The sequence below is a fragment of the Pagrus major genome, chromosome 16 (genome assembly GCF_040436345.1).
Source record: "Pagrus major chromosome 16, Pma_NU_1.0".
NCBI classification, from domain to species: Eukaryota; Metazoa; Chordata; class Actinopteri; order Spariformes; family Sparidae; genus Pagrus; species Pagrus major.
The window spans coordinates 21,089,132-21,102,794 of NC_133230.1; the positions used below are offsets into that span (position 1 = coordinate 21,089,132).

The following is a 13,663-nucleotide window of genomic DNA, read 5'->3' on the forward strand; positions in this document are numbered from 1 at the left end:
TTAGTCATTAATATTTCTCTATTAAGCAAATCCCATGCAGCATAATTTCTGGCCTGATGAACAATTAGATAACACTAACAGCATTTCTTTCCAAACAACCCCCTGGAAGCACGCACTCACACTGAGACTGCAAGTTAATGAATGTGATGCACTGGCTACAAGCATGCACTGTACAACCAAAATAGATTGGCCTTGATAGACACACACTGTTTGTACAGTATAGGCTGCTCAGGCCCAAAGTATAATCATCATGATTTAACATGGCCTAATTATGTTTCACCTGCCAAGCTCCATATGGTCCCCAGTTCTGAACAAAATAATTAGCTGACCGCATCCCAATTAAACAATTATCCAATGAAACCTCAGTAAAACAATTACGTGGTCATATCCGTGAAACCATTTTACAGTGCTAAGCAGTATTAACATTCAGGTCAATGAACAAGAAAGCAGTAAGATTATGTAATGTAAAAACGTGACTACATCAGAGTTAGGAGTGGATTTTTGACAAATAAATCACAGCTACATTCTGTGCATCAGGATACAAAATCCCCTGAAACACTGCCTTCATATTTCTAAAATGACATCATTGTAGGCGGAGATCTCAGAAGCAACAGTGTTTATGCTGGAGGACAGGAGAGAGAGGGGGATGAAGGGTAGTGAAGAGGGCACCTGCTGGGTTCTGATGAAGCAAAACCCTTTGGGACCAGAGATGAGATCATCCAAAACAGAGACATGTCATGCTTCTTAACTGGAACAATAGTGACCCCTACTGATCAGACTCCTTAAAATTAATACACAAAGCTTCAGTGTACCTGTTTGCCATCTCTGTTGTCTCCTTTTTGCTTTGCAGTGAAATCCATAAAGTTGACCAGACTGTAGGAGGGCGGTTGGCTCATTACGAGTGAAGACTTCTTATTATCTGTGAATGAACACAAACAGAACCAAAACATTATCAAAACTGCCTTTTCGTGAGTTTTAATGATCCCTTTGCTGGGCAAATCTAACACTATTCTTTTGATCGTATGCAACATTGCTCCATTGTCATGTCTTTAACCCTTGTCCCAGTGACAAGGTTGGGGCATCAGCATGGGGCAATAGGCCGTAGATCCCTGAGGCCCAGCTGTGATCAGCACAGCCCAGCAGATGGAGAGAGGTATGCTTGCAGTGGTAGACAGTATACCCCCCATTGAAAGCGTGGGGGAGGGAGGGGGTTGTTTTATGGATGACTGACTGCTGCAGCAAGGTTAAGGGAACCAATCTCTGACACTTCACTTCCTCTCCCTGCAGTAAAGACCCCCTGCCTTTGGTGCATTTACCTGTTTCCTGCTCCCTGTGGTGGACAGCAGCACCTCTGACAAACAATTACGTTTGGCCAAACACACACACACACACACAAATTATTCAGCTATTGCTGGCAATGACATAAATCAGGTTTTTCAATTAGCAAGTGCTAATGACCATTTGAAATGTTTTGGGAGCACTAAATGTCACACGTATTTGATTATCCCCACTGACCACTGTACAGCATATGGTTGCATGTGTTTGTATGTGATTTCATAAAGAGAGAATAATTAATTTGCCAAGACAACGAAAGATCAGAAAATTATTCACCTGATATATTTGCTGTTCCTGCATCTGTAGCACACAGAAGGTCACTGGAAGCTCCACAGGTTTCTAGGTCCTGTTTCCACCAGCTGCCTGTTTTGCAATGATCGAGCCAGCCAGCTGAGGTTCCCTGGAAACAGGGATCATCCGTCTCATTGGTGGTGTCCGAGGGAGCAGAGGTGGTTTTGATGTTGTAGGTTGTGCTGGAGGTCAGAAAGCTACCAGAAATCTGCTGAAACTGGGTGGGGCAAACAGAGCTGCACATTGGGGGGAAGAGGGAGATGTCCAACTGACTTGTCCCTGCTGATGACCTTGAGCTGCGGGCTATAGGATCCTCTGATGGAAAAAGGTTCTGCTGAGGGTCCTGAGTGGTTTCAGACGTGGTGCAGGAGAAGCCTTGACCGAAACATCCCAGTGGGTTCTCCTGCTGGTGATTCTCATATGTTTTCTTGGCACATAAAAAGCACACGAAGAACCCCATTTTTAATACATAGGTGAAAGTCAACCTACATTATGCACTTCTTAGTTAGATAAAGATACTGCATACCTGAAGAAGCTCTTCCTGCAGGAGACAGTCAAATGTGGCAGCCTCACCAACATCGAAAATCTCATACGGGATGCGATCTGATTGGTCCTCTTGGTTGGTTTCCTTGGTTTCCTTGGTTTCCTCTGACACTTCTTTACACCAGGCCAGTTTCTCTGAGAAAAGTACGTGAAGTGATGTGAACATTGAGAGTGAAGCACAATTCAGATGGATAATTTTGTGGCAACACACCATCATCAGGTGAGAAGAAGCTGTGACTGTCAAACTCGGGCTCAAAGAGATTAGGTACTGACTGGCTGTCAGTGCTGCAGAGTAAATGGGGAAGACTCATTTAGAAACTGAACCATAGGAAGCAAATATCACTTTCAATTTACTCGGCAGTATGAAGTGAGTGAGATAAAATGACCTCTGACCCCTTTTTAAAAGAAAGGGTTTCATCCATGGAAGGTCCTGAAACTGCAGCAACACTGAGGAAGTCCTTGCTTGTGAAAACATCTGTCTCAACATCTTCTCCATCTAGAAATCAGTTGAAGTTTCTCTTAACCTTTCGACTGCATCTTAATGTGAATGATGTGCGAATAAAATCCAGCACAAAGCTTACCCTCTGCAGAAAGCACCAGCTCAACCAAAGCATCTTTGTCCAAGTTGCTGAAGAAAATGGGGTCTGTGGTGCCATCTAGTGTCAACATCAGCTCAGGGCAATCTGGCAAGGCGTTGAAGGGTGAAGGGGTTCTGCTGTCTTCTTCCTCCTCTTCCCTGCTTTGATTTTCTTCATCATTGAGCAGAGAGGAGATTCTCTGCAGAGTCAAGGTACTCTCATAAATATGACAGCGTTGCCGTCTCAACAGAGGCAGGGAGGAGGCTGAGGTGAAGGAGGAGACAGACTCAGAGTTCAGATCCGCAGAAGAAGAGATGTGCTCTGGTGACTCGGGTTGCTGCTGGGACACAAACAAAGGGCATTATTTCACAGTCACATGTTCTAAAAAAACAATAGTCTTTTAGCAGGCACATTAAAAATGTATACATTTTGAAGAGGCTGTTCCTCTTGTGGTTCATCTGTATGTGCTGTTGGCTCTGTTTCCTCTATCATGTCCATTGGTGAGGGGCTTGGCGTGAGATGACGCAGAGCCTGGGTTGACAGAAACATCTCTCTGCTGTCTGATTTTCTCTCTGTGTGCTCTGGCCATACCACCTCACTGGAAGGAAGAGCATGGAGAAATGATGAGCTGAGATCTCTGGGTCACTACATACATTTCAGTATAATCCAACTTCAGTACCTCATTTTGGGATGTGGCTTTCTCACTTCCATCACAGCATTTCTGACTAGTTGGACCAGTTCCTCTCGGGACACTGTGTTCACTTTCTGAGCCTGATACAGGTCAGCAGACAGCGGGCAGGGTGGCCTTCCTGCTGACTTGTCTTATAAAAGGAAATTTCATGGTTAAACATACTGCACTTTATTCTGCCCTGATACCATTTAATATCCCATTTATAATCAGCCTTACCTTTTTCCAACAGTGATCCTGTAGTCCCAATACCATTTACATTATCTCCTTCACCCTGATAGAGATTTTTAGGGTAAAAAAACATCATTTCAAGGCTGAATCTCTTTGGTACATACACTTATTTGCCTTATTACAAGACATTCACCCACATGGTATCCTGCAGGGATGTACTTTAAAGCCTCGGCACACAGACCAACTCCATCACAAGCCTTGAGGAAGTACATGGCCGTGTCGCTACTTTCTGTGTGGCCTCTCTTCAACAGAGTCCAGGCTTCAGAGACACAACTGATAGACATTGTCAATAACACACAATATGACAATAACTCAAATGTGACTGAATTTTTTTGATAATGTTTTGATAATCTTAGCTTAGGAGTTCTCAAAGTGTATCCAGCAAACATTTTGTGCAGCCTCCGTAAGTGACATTTTAATATATATTTAAGTACATTTTAATATCCCATGGTCTGTTTCAATACCTTAATTTTCAAAAGCCTACATTTAATACACTATTTGGCTACTGCATCAAACTGTGCCCTCCTAACAAGTATTTCACAGGTGAGGAGTGACAACTTATAAAGTTACTGGTTGCATGGCAAGTAGTAGCATCTCATGACTGTCGTGGGAATGATTTGACCAATGTGTGCTAGTACTATTAGCTCAGGTTAGCGATTTCAGTTGACAAATTGGCAGTATAATAACTTTGTTGGACCTCTGAGACTGATAAAGGGATCTGCCTTATTTGCAAAAGGGCAAATTATGTGCTCAAAGAATCTATTATGAGACCTAATCATATGCTGGCTAGATTGGCACTCAGTCATAAAAACTTTGAGAACCCCTGTCTGAGATGATCAAAAATATAATCAGTCAGCCATTAGTTTGCCACAATGTACCTGTTTTGAAGTAGAACATCTGCAAAGAGCTTAGCATCCTCAGCACTTTCTATTGCAGGCCTGGTCCAGTGGAGGTACCTCAACGCCAGCTGAGGCTGCTTCCTCATTAGCAGACATTGGATGATGCAGCCGTGCTGCCAGGAGAGCCAGGGAACAGCAGCCCTGGGGCTCAGTAACAGCTCCATGGAAGCCTGTATAACATGTAACATGACATTAAGCACATGAATGACAAGGTGTCAGGGGCCCTTCGGTCACAGCATCGATTTTCAAGTGACTGTCAATCATACAATCATTGATTAACATGATGAATCCGTCCCTATTAAGAGCATGTGTACCACAGTCCTTTAAAGTAGCTGGAATTAAACATCCTATAGTTTTAGCCAACTATAGACCCATAACTAACCTTTCTATATGACTCTCTACATAACAATAGTTTATATGAGAATTTCCCATCAGGTTTTAGAAAAACAACTGCAGGAAAACACAAAACAACCACAAAGGGACACAAAACTACCACAAAGAGATACACAATTACAACAGTAACATAAAACAACTACAAAGAGACACAAATAACTACAGAGGGACACACAACTACCACAAAGAGATACAAAACAAAAAACAAAAGGACATGCAACTACTACAAATAGACATAAAATAACTACAAAGATGCACACAACTACCACAAAGACACAAAAGACTAAAAGAGACAAAAAAACTACAAAGGGACAAACAACTACCACAAAGTGACACAAAAGACCATAAAGGGACACACAACTAGCACAAAGAGACACAAAATTACAACGGTGACATAAACAAAAAGACACAAAACAACTTCGAAGAGAAATACAACCACCACACAAGAGACGACTACAAAGGTTCACACAACTATCACAAATAGACAGAAAAGTCCAACAATGTCATAAAACAACTACAAAAAGACACAAAATGACTACAGAGAGACACACAACTACCACAAAGAAACACAAAACGACTACAAAGAGACTCTGTGTCTACTTTCTTCTGGGTGTGCCACATGTCTGTGCCGAGGAGCCTGTTGTCTCATAATCAATCTATGATAAAGCAGCATGATGAGTTTTTTCTTTATGAAACTGAATCAGTAACATCTCTGCTACTTGTTGTTATGGAGAAATAAACAGGCAACTTTCTTGTCATCAATGAAAGCATCTCCTCTGCCAAATGAGAGGCATACTGTAATTTCATCACTAATGAGTGGCACAGTGGAGTGTTATTACATTAATCATATGCGCTACTCAAGTGGCCCATTAGTGTCACCTGCAGACTGTTATGGCTGCTGAAACGAGGACACTAATGTAATCAACAGGATGGTTAACTGGCCTCTGATTCGCACTCTCGATCACAGTCAGCTTGCCTATGCTCATTTAAATGACTTCAGAATCACTCACTGATGCATGAAATCAATTTTGCCTCTTGGTTATATACCTTGATGTGTCCGTGATCGAGCATCCAGAAGGCCCTGATTTGTTGGGAAAAGCTAGAAGGAATAGTGAAGGCATGGCAGAAAGATTGAAGGAGGTCGTCTTTGCACTGCAGGAAGTTCGCCATGTCCAGAACAAAGTACATAAGCTGTGATACATAAAGGTTAAGGACTACATAACAATGAATCATAGAGCACAACAGAAGAAAGGGGGCTGTACAGTATGCTCCACAGAAGACTTAGTTGATGTTTTTGGAAAGATACAAGCGCTTGGACTGACATGTTGTCTATATGAGGCACCAGCACGAGCTTCAGCAGGGACTGCAGGTTAGGAGGAGGATAGCACTGATCTGTGCAGTCTTCAGAAGTCGAAAAGCACCCATGTTGTCTGTCCAGGTGAGTCACCATCCCCTGTATCAAAGAGCTGAATCTTCCCTTGACTCCCTCCTCCCATCTAGTCAAATGTAAGAAAGTAGAAAATCAGAGGTGATAATCTGAAACGGGAGGAAAATTAGTAAACAATGGCTCAGAATTTCTTCATAGAGTCAAACCATCCGAGTTACCCGGGTGTCTCGAGAGAAGCCTTGCCATGGCTGTGAGCCATTTCTTTCCACATCTGGGAGATACGCTTCACCTCGTGAGCCTCTGACAGCACCAGCAGAGAACAGGAAGACTTTTAGAGATGTCATAACAGGTCATCACGTCAATATAATGTGATTTGTGTGATCAAATCTGTACCAGGGTGCTTGGGCAGAAGCCCCATGATGCCCCACCACTGAACAAGCCGTCCCAGCCAGATATGTTGCTTCAGAGCCCTTTGTTCTCGGTTCCAGCATCCACGTCTGACGTCTGAGGAGCCGAATGTATCCTTGCACACCACACATGGCACCCCCATGCCTGAATAGAAACATTTTGATTCTAGTAAATTCACATCAGAAGGTTAATTACTCATAAGCGGTCATAATCATCAGCCATGCTGTATGCTGAATGTGTTGTACCGTGCCAGAGGTGGGCTGAGCTGAGCTGCCTTCTTGCCCACTGGGCCAGGGTGAGCAGGTTCCTCAGTCTCTGGAGCAGCATGTGCACTCTGGTGAAAGAGCTCCGGTCCAGAAACATCCACAGGCCCTGGCAGCGGCTGAAACCTGTGGGAAGACATACAGAGATCCTGAGGGTGTGCTTTGAAATCCAAACATTTAAACGTGATTGATGAAGGAACATGTTCTTACTCACATAATGTTAATAACTCCTTTTTAGCAAACTCTGATGTCCTCTGGACCCAGCAGCTGAAAGTCAGCGGGATTTCCTCCACATCTACTTCACCTGCAGCAGAGGTGAAAGTTAATGAATCAAACAGAACAGAACTACTTCTACTACTACCTTTATGTATGTCAAATACTTCTGTCATGTACCTTCAGCTGTAAGCTTCCGTAGCCAGCGGATGATGGCTCTTATGTTGTTGCTGGCCAACGCCTCGGACCACTGGTGCTGTGTATCCATCATGACTGCCCTCTGACCCCAGGGTCCACACAGAGACAAGGGAGTTCACATGATGGGATCAAAAAAGTGATACCTATTCATTACAGCAGAAGAAACAAATGGTTATTACTACAGGTGATATAACCATAAACACACGTGTGTTAAGTACAAATTAAGGCATGAATGTGGTATCTGTCATTATTTTACAAGCCTCCATAGAGAAAACTGTAAAGATTTTTTGAATACTTACTTGGAGACGTGGTTTAGTTGTCCAGTAGCTCCGGTTAACTGTCCGTGTGCGCAGCGATGAGTGCTGTGTGCTCTGTCTGCCCCGGGGATTTGCTGACTGGACCGGTGGCTACAGTAACACTCTCTTCTTACACAAGCTACTTTGGTACATGTTAATCCACTAATCTCACTCTCAGTTAACATTTCATTGGCTGAGTTGCAGCATGGCTGTGAGTGCATGCGTGTGTATCTTTATTTACATCACTAGGGCTGCATTTAATGATTATCTTCATTGTTGAGTAATTTGACAACTATTTTCTTGATTAATTGATTTGTTGTTTGGTTTATAAATGATGAAAAATGTCGATCAGTGTTTCCGAAAACTCCGTTTTGTCCACAACCTAAAGATATTAAGTCTACTCTCATAAAGGAGTAAAGAAACAGGAAAATATTCACATTTAAGAAGCTGAAACCAGAACATTTTTCTGTTTTTTTTTTCTTAAAAAATTATTCAAACTGATTAATAAGTTATCAAAATAGTAAAGTCATTTTTCACTTTTTTTCTCACATTTTATAGACAAAAATATTTAAAGCTGCACTATTTAGTTTTGAAAAAGAACTTCAGAAACTCAGACAGGTAATATTTGTAATATTGATAAAGTAATAATACAAACTCAGAAATAAGTCTTATTTCCATAATTGAATAAAGGAAAATAAGAGGATAATAGGGGAAAATGAGGTCCCCAGAACACTGTCTGGAGCTAGAAAGGTGGCAGGGAGATGATTATTGGTGTATTTACCAGTAAAGAAAACAGTTGTAACCCTACTGGAATGTTTCCAGCAGTAAACAGCTGTGCAGCAGCGTTTTTTCCTTCTATAATTGTGTCAGTGTGTATTTACCCTTAGTTTACCCCTTAATGACCTATTTACTTTTTCTAGACCATGTGTGTGTGGCCCTCATAAAAAGCACGAGAGGGCAGAACATGTGGAGGTATTGTTAAGTGAAAAACAATTAATTTTTAATTATTTCTGTTTACATACACTCATTTTTGTAATTACAAGCTGGCCTAATTAAAACGCAAAACTGTAGAGAAAAAAAACATTTTTCTGAATGGATGTCTAGGCTTTTGTAGTAGCCTACTTTTACGTTTGACACACACGCACACACAGACACACGCACACACACACACACACACAGTGGCCATCATCCATTACTTTCACAGTGCTGGGACAGTCTACAGATTTGCGTAGGTGACAGAAGGTAGGTCCAAATCCCCTGGTGGGGCCCAGGGATGATTAATGATTAAAGGGGATTAGGAGATGGGTCAGGGCTCGGCTACTAGTCTCACTCTGATGCTGCCGTGGCTGCCTTCATACTATCTGTGTCACTACGACCACTCGCCTCTCTCAGGACTAAATCTGAGGACGCCAGCGGGAAAACAAAGTGAAAACGAGAGGAGAGGGATGGCAGATGTTCAAGGTGAATGCTGACCAGGATAAGGTAGGGACAGCGGACTTTCTGTGTCAGTTACTTCTTACATTTTATTTTTGGGAACTTGAAATGCCAAGATCCCTGGAATTACGTTTTTTAAACCACAGTACATCTTGCTGATCTTTTTTCAGTCTGATTCACATGAAGATTGCTTCAAGCGGTTGCGCATCTGTTCACATGTCACTGTATTTTGTCTTAGCCGTGTTTGACATTCAGACAAATTTTGCTGTCATGTGATCTTATATACTTTTCATACTCATAGGCCTGCCTGCATCTACAGTATAACCAAAATGCAGCGTCCACAATATATCGATCATGACTACCAGGCTAAGCTGCTTATGAGAGGACCTTCAGAGAACTCTACAACCAGTCCCCCTCCCCTTGGTCCCCCACACCCCCTACAGGATAACCTGTTCCTCTCCCCTGCTTCACCTGCGTCCCACCCTTAATCCCCCCCTGGACTTTAAAGAACAAGAGGAGATATATACAATGGCAGTTTTGAGACTGAAGTTCACCAAGACCAAGAGGGACAAGCTGGCCCAGGTGCTGTGGATCCTGAACTGGATCTCAGTAGTGACAGGGGCCATCCTCTTCAGCCTGGGCCTCTTCCTCAAGGTGGAACTCAACAAGCGGGAGGAGCTGATGGCTGAGAGGGACATCCAGTATGTTCCCAACATGCTGATCGCTGTGGGCCTCATCGCCTGTGCCATAAACTTCCTGGGTGGGAAGATCTGCTACGACTGCGTGGACAGCACCAAGTTCTTGCGCTGGAAGCTCATCATGCTGCCCTACATCATATGCACCTTCTTCTTCACCTTCTGCGTGCTGGTGGGGGCTCTGATGTGTTACAGCATGCGCGGGGAGCTGGATGAGTCTCTGAACCTGGGGCTGACAGAGGCCATGAGGTTCTATAAGGACACGGACACGCCGGGACGATGCTTCCTGAAGCGCACTGTGGACGTGCTGCAGATAGAGTTCCAGTGCTGTGGAAACAATGGATATAAAGACTGGTTTCAAATCCAGTGGATCAGCAGCCGTTACCTGGATATGTCCGAAAGAGAGGTGGTGGAGTAAGTGCACACTACAGACTGAGGACACTGATTTAATAAGAGGGTATATTCACATTTAAGATGGCATAAAAAGGGATTGTATAAAAAATATTGACATAGGAAAAGATTCAACACCCTCCCCTAATATCTCAAACATGTTGGTGCAACTTATATCTAATGGAGCTAAATTAAAAACTTCATACCCCCTCCTCTATAATCATTTTTACACAGTCCCAAACAATGACACACTAAGTTCAAATCTTTCACACATAACACCTGTCATAAAACCCTGAGCTTTCCCCTCTTCCTCCTGCTTTCTAGCCGATTGAGAAGTAACGTGGAGGGGAAGTACCTGATGGACGGAGTCCCCTTCAGCTGCTGCAACACCTTCTCCCCCCGGCCCTGCATCCAGCAGCAGCTCACCAACAACTCCGCTCACTTCAACTACGAGCACCAGACAGAGGAGCTGAACCTGTGGATGAAAGGCTGCCGCCAGGCGCTGCTGGAGTACTACACCCACATCATGCAGTCCATTGGCCTCACAGTCCTCATCACCTGGCTGTTTGAGGTGAGAGGACACAAGTTAAAGGGATATTCTTACCCTAACCCTAACCAATCATATTCTTTATGCCTAAACCTAACCAGTCTACATGAGTAGAGAGAGTCACAACAACAGACATTCAAAATGCTGATCGTCAAGTGAGTCACGTAGACCTCAGATAGTTCCCTGAAGTTTTTTGCGGGCAATTTGATTACGCTAATAGACAAAACATAAGAGTGTAACATAACAAACAATAAATGCACTCATACTGAAACTGCTGCCACTGCTGTGAAAAAACGGTCCACTGGAGCAAATGGAGATGACGTGACTCTCTCTACTCAAGGAACCCAGCCAACGAAGTCAACGAGTACTAGCCAGTCAGAGGCAGAGTAGGGCAGGCCATGACTTCACCACCCTTGGGAAACAAATTTCCCCATAGGTGTAAGAAATTGTCTCAAGTGATGTAACTTGAGGCAATGTAACAAGTAATGTGGGATATTGAATAAGTGAGTGTACCAGACCACTGCGGCTTGTTTGTGTTGTGTTTGAGGCTAGCGGCCCAAGGCTACACCAAGCTCCTACTAGCATAACGCACCTCAAAATACAACTGAACTTTTGGCAGTCGAGTATCCAAAAACGGTGATTATACACAAATGAAAACATAATTATGATTATTAAATTACATTTCTGCAAATTGATCCTCCAAAATCTTGCATACTGGACCTGAGATAGAGAGAGCGCTGCTGCAGTAGCTGTTTCTACTTTACTACTCCAGAATCTTTGTTAAAACTGTTTGAAATATGAGACATTGTCTTGTCTGATAAGTTAAATCGCTTCAGCAGTAACATTGACTAGCATTTTTCCTTTCCATTACCAAAAGTTTTATGGACACTAATGAAGGACATGATTGGTGTCATCTCAGCCTTTGCATGAACTCCGTTATGGCACATTCACTTCACACCGTTACAGTACTAATCCTTGAGTAAATCTCTACTGTCGTATTATCTCTGTGTCCTACCTGCAGGACATGAAGTGGACTCTCTTATTGTCCGCTACTCAGTTGCATGTCAGTTAGAGCCGCAGATACTTATTAGTTACAAAATGACAGCAGACCATATGGACGAAACAAACAAAACTCTACTCGTGTGACCTCTTGTATCATGAGTTGCGCTCACATTATGTGTCATGTGTTCACTAATATGCTTACTTGTGTCTTGTTTTAGCTGTCAGTGTTGACAGGGGTTCGTTTCCTCCAGACCTCCCTGGAAAATGTGCTGAGACAAGGTGACCCCAACTCTGAGTCTGAGGGCTGGCTGCTGGAAAACAGCTTCATGGAAACGGCCCGCATGAACCTGAACATCATCAAGAGCCTCGGCAAGTGCAACCAGATAGACACAACCAACAATGGAGACCCAAACATTAATGTTCCCTGCACCTCTAAAGCAAACTACGGGCCGGACAACGTGCCCCCGAAGGAAACACCTGAAGACAGTTGACCTCTCTCAGGCCTCAGTGAACAGCATCTCTAAAGGGCCTCCATCTAGACGCTACATTTATTGCTTTGAATCCCTATGAATCCAAATCTCTCGATACATGTTCTTTTTTCAAACAACATAATGTAAATCATAAATCACCACAATTGTACATATTTTTCTGTACATCTGTACACATCTGTACTGTGATATGTTTACAAATGATATCTTGTTGCCTGTGTTTGGTGTGGTTTTACAACAGGTGGTCTTACAGTTTCTTACACCTGTCTGCTTGCAATACTGGAGCCACAATGAACTTGAGATTCGTATTTCTTTGATGAAGAGAAATTAGGGATAGTGATCAGAAGTTGAAGGCCACGTTTTGCCTGATTTTGCCTAAAGTATGATAATAAAAAGCAGTCAAAAGAGGTTAGAACATAAATCACATGCTGCCAGTAGTGATTTGGCCTCAGGTTAAATAGAGCTGCGTTTCCACCCAGAACTGTTAGTCCCAGGAAATAGTTTTCAAGGAACTAAAAGCCACTTGTCTAGAGACCTGTGAAGATTAGGCAAATTAGCATCTCATGTACGAAAAAGCATCAGCTGTTCTTGTCTGTCATTTTTGTGCGCGACTATACAACAAACACCATCACCAGTCATTTGCTTTCTTCTGTAAGTCTAAGTTGATGCGTCAGAGCACAATGAACAAAAAAACTGGTTTGCAGCTGCAGATTTTTAATAATACTTTTAAAACCCACAGAGCAGGGACTTTTGGGGATAAGGTCCTGGGAACGTAATTTAGGCCGTTCCCTGTAGTGGAAAAGCACTGAGTTCCTCAAAGGTTCCTTGTCCCTGGGGAATGTTCTTGCATTGAAAACAGGCTGATATTGCGGTACAAATAATGGAAGAGCATGATGATGAATTTTAGATAAGTTCTGGGTGTGTAAATAACATTTCTGGATCCCTTCTGTGCATTTTTACCCAACTTTAGCAAACAGACTAAGGGTAGTGAATGGGATGAACAGGGTTTTCTTGCTTACACATTAGTTAAAAGCACATAACTAGACAGAAATCTGATTGTAACACAGTACAAGACATTTCCTAGAGCGTTTGAGCTGTCACAAACATGGATCTCTTGTGCCTCAGCAAAGCCGCCATGGTCTTACCAGAACACCTCAGTCATTGTCGCTGGGATGAGCCACTACAAGCTTGACAATAAAACTTCTGAGCTGGTGATGGTCGGGTATTATTGTTTGATTGTTTCATAAGGGCTCCAAACAAGTACAGTGCAAACTAGGCTACCATGTCTTACTTTGTTTTAATTATAAAGCCTTCAACATATTGGCTGGTGGTCAAAGGAACTCTGCTTTCTTTGCCTTTCTGTTCAGAAATTATAGAGCACAGC

The 13,663-nt window shown here is 42.9% G+C and overlaps 1 protein-coding gene across 1 annotated transcript; it reads left to right on the forward strand.

Moving 5' to 3' along the window:
* Nucleotides 1-9,685: 9,685 nt before the first annotated feature.
* LOC141011033 (photoreceptor outer segment membrane glycoprotein 2-like) lies at nucleotides 9,686-12,282 on the forward strand. The gene is made up of 3 exons (XM_073484233.1): nucleotides 9,686-10,266; nucleotides 10,567-10,813; nucleotides 12,010-12,282. The coding sequence occupies exons 1-3, from the start codon at nucleotides 9,686-9,688 to the stop codon at nucleotides 12,280-12,282; spliced, it is 1,101 nt and encodes a 366-aa protein (XP_073340334.1).
* The last annotated feature ends 1,381 nt before the right edge of the window (nucleotides 12,283-13,663 follow it).